Source organism: Triticum aestivum, chromosome 5B, assembly GCF_018294505.1.
Source record: "Triticum aestivum cultivar Chinese Spring chromosome 5B, IWGSC CS RefSeq v2.1, whole genome shotgun sequence".
NCBI classification, from domain to species: Eukaryota; Viridiplantae; Streptophyta; class Magnoliopsida; order Poales; family Poaceae; genus Triticum; species Triticum aestivum.
Genome location: NC_057807.1, coordinates 250100454 through 250103066, shown reverse-complemented (window position 1 = coordinate 250103066; position 2613 = coordinate 250100454). Strand labels below are relative to the sequence as shown.

The following is a 2613-nucleotide window of genomic DNA, read 5'->3' as shown; positions in this document are numbered from 1 at the left end:
TATGGGTACAGTCCTTATTGAGAGAGTTGGGAGTTCCTCAAACTCAGCCGCCTGTCCTTTGGTGTGATAACATTGGAGCTACATATCTCTCATCTAATCCAGTGTTTCATGCTCGGACAAAGCACATAGAAGTTGACTATTATTTTGTACGGGAACGTGTTGCACAGAACCTACTCCACATCAAGTTCATCTCCTCCAAAGATCAACTTGCTGACATTTTCACGAAGCCTCTTCCACAACCTCAGTTTGTAGGCTGCAGGCGCAATCTTAACATACTTTGTACTTCAGGGCATAGTTAAGATTGAGGGAGGGTGTTAGACTGTATTTACATACAGCTTCTGTATATGTCTTGTATATTGTATCGTACACCTTGGTGTACCACTTATATATATGAGATAGCCACACCCTTAACGGGTGTCGTGCAGTTTCCCAAAACCCTAAGTTTTACAGCGCTCTCCCCTAACGCCGGCAGCCCACTCCTCCTCTATCAACATCGCGTTCGTCGGCTGGTCGAACATGCTCGGCGCGGCGACGACAGCCACGCCCAGCGCCATGGCCTCCAGCGTCGAGTTCCACCCGCAGTGGGTGACGAAGCACCCCACGGACGGGTGCGAGAGGACCTCCGGCTGGTCGCACCACTCCACCACCATGCCCTTCCTCTCCTGCATAACGTCCTCGAGGCAGCCGCTCACATCCTCCTGCCGCTTGTCCTTGCGCACCACGAGCAGGTACGGCCGTCCGCACCGCCGCAGCCCGTCCGCGATCTCCTCCATCTGCTGCTTGCTGTACGTCCATATGCTGCCGAACGAGACGTACACCACCGACCTCTCCGGCTGCGCCCCGAGCCACTCCATGTACCTCAACTTGTCGTCACCAGCGTGGTTGAACAGATGGATCCGCGGCTCGGCCGACGACCCGACCACGGGGCCGACGGCGAACAAATCCATGTGCTCCCTCATGGCCGCCAGCGCCGCCGGCTCCAGTTCGTCGAAAGTGTTCACGAGGACCTTGACATTCCGCCTCTGCTCGTCCATGAACTCGAACAGCTCACAGAACACCGCGTTGACGACCTTGCCCACCTCACCTCCGGTCGTGTCGACGAGGAATGACGGGAAGTCACGGATCCTGAGAGGCCGGCTCAGCCCGGGCAGAGTCAGCTCGTACGCGGGGTCGGCAGCGTGGGACGCGATGAGCTCGCCGTAGCCGTGGAAGTAGTGGTAGTAGGTGGCGAGGACGGTTGCCGGCTGTATCCAAAAAAAGGCCAACGGGATGGCGTGCTCCCGCGCGACGTCCAGTGCCCAGGGGAGCATCATGCTGCACATGATGCACGTAACGGGCCGGCCACAGGAGGCGAGGCGCGCGACGACCGCAAAGAGGCTCTCGGCGGACGCGCGGCGGCGGCGCGCCCTCTCCTCGGGGCCCCTGGCGGTGGTGCCGTCGTCGACGCCGTCGGAGAAGGGAACGCAAGAGATGGCACCGTCTGCGGCCTCCGCCCCCTCCGGCTCGCCGTTGCCGGACGAAGGGAACATGCGGCGGTGGGTGAACAGGGGGACCGAGAGCGTGGCGAGGACGGGGCCTGAGCCGTCTGCATCGTGTAGCTGCACGAGGCGACGCGCGAGGACGCGGCACGGGTTGAGGTGGCTCTGGATGCCGTAGGCCACGATGAGGAAGTGGGGGCGCCCGCCGTCGCCTCGGCCGTGCTGCTGGCGTTCCGCGTCGGCCATGACAAGGCAAGTCGATCGGGTAGTGTGTGTGCCGCGTGTGTGTGACGCTCTTAAAAGGTTGGGAAAATCGTCGAGCTGGAAAGAGTCAGAGTGAGTGTGACCGTGAGCGTGCTTGAAGACGAAGCTTACCAATCGCCACCAGCTCGCTGAATTCCTTGATCGGGTCAACAATGGTGAGGTCAGCGCTGATGGTACGCTGGCTGACAAGTCCGAGCACTCGATCTAGCAGGAGAAGCGAAGTGGAAAATTGAGCGGACCGCACCAACCCAGCCAGCCAGCGAGTGACACCTCACAATGTTTGCACAAGGCTAACGCCCACGGGTGTGGTGTGAGCCAAACCCGCTCACACGTCCTACAAAAACGTGTTTGGTTGTCTGCATGAGGCCCAACCACGCCCGTACGGAAAGGAAACGACTGTTTGGTTGACTGGTTTTACTATTGTGCCTGCATAGCACGAAAGTTAAAGCACTTCTGGGCCTGGCTCGCTGGGAACGTTCAGATCGGCAGTTTCTGTGCAGCCAGGCCGAGCGGAAGCGCAGCGAGCGGGCCCTGCACGAGGAGAGACAGGAGGGATGCGAGCTGTTTACGTGGTGTCTTCTTCAACCTCCACTAAGCTCCTCCCCAATCTCTTCTTTTCCATGCCCCTCTGATCTACATAACGATGCTTCGGTTTAAGGTAAGCTCTACATGAAAAAGATGCACCTCGATGCTACGGTTTCATTGAGGCGACCGGTTCGTAGTTTCGTCGGCCGTAAGTTTTTAATCTTGTGTTCCCGTTTGGAGCTATTCTGGACGAATTTTGTCAGATTCATCGCGCACGATCGATCATTTCAAATTTCTTTTGACCAACAGCCTAATCTCCCAGTTCCTCACAACATTCGTGTTGTAA

At 57.9% G+C, this 2613-nt stretch overlaps 1 protein-coding gene across 1 annotated transcript; it reads right to left on the bottom strand.

Moving 5' to 3' along the window:
• Nucleotides 1–310: 310 nt before the first annotated feature.
• Nucleotides 311–1946, bottom strand: LOC123115938 (crocetin glucosyltransferase, chloroplastic). The gene has a single exon (XM_044536970.1). It carries the CDS (start codon nucleotides 1722–1724, stop codon nucleotides 438–440), a length of 1287 nt encoding a protein of 428 aa, XP_044392905.1. The 5' UTR covers nucleotides 1725–1946; the 3' UTR covers nucleotides 311–437.
• Nucleotides 1947–2613: the final 667 nt, after the last annotated feature.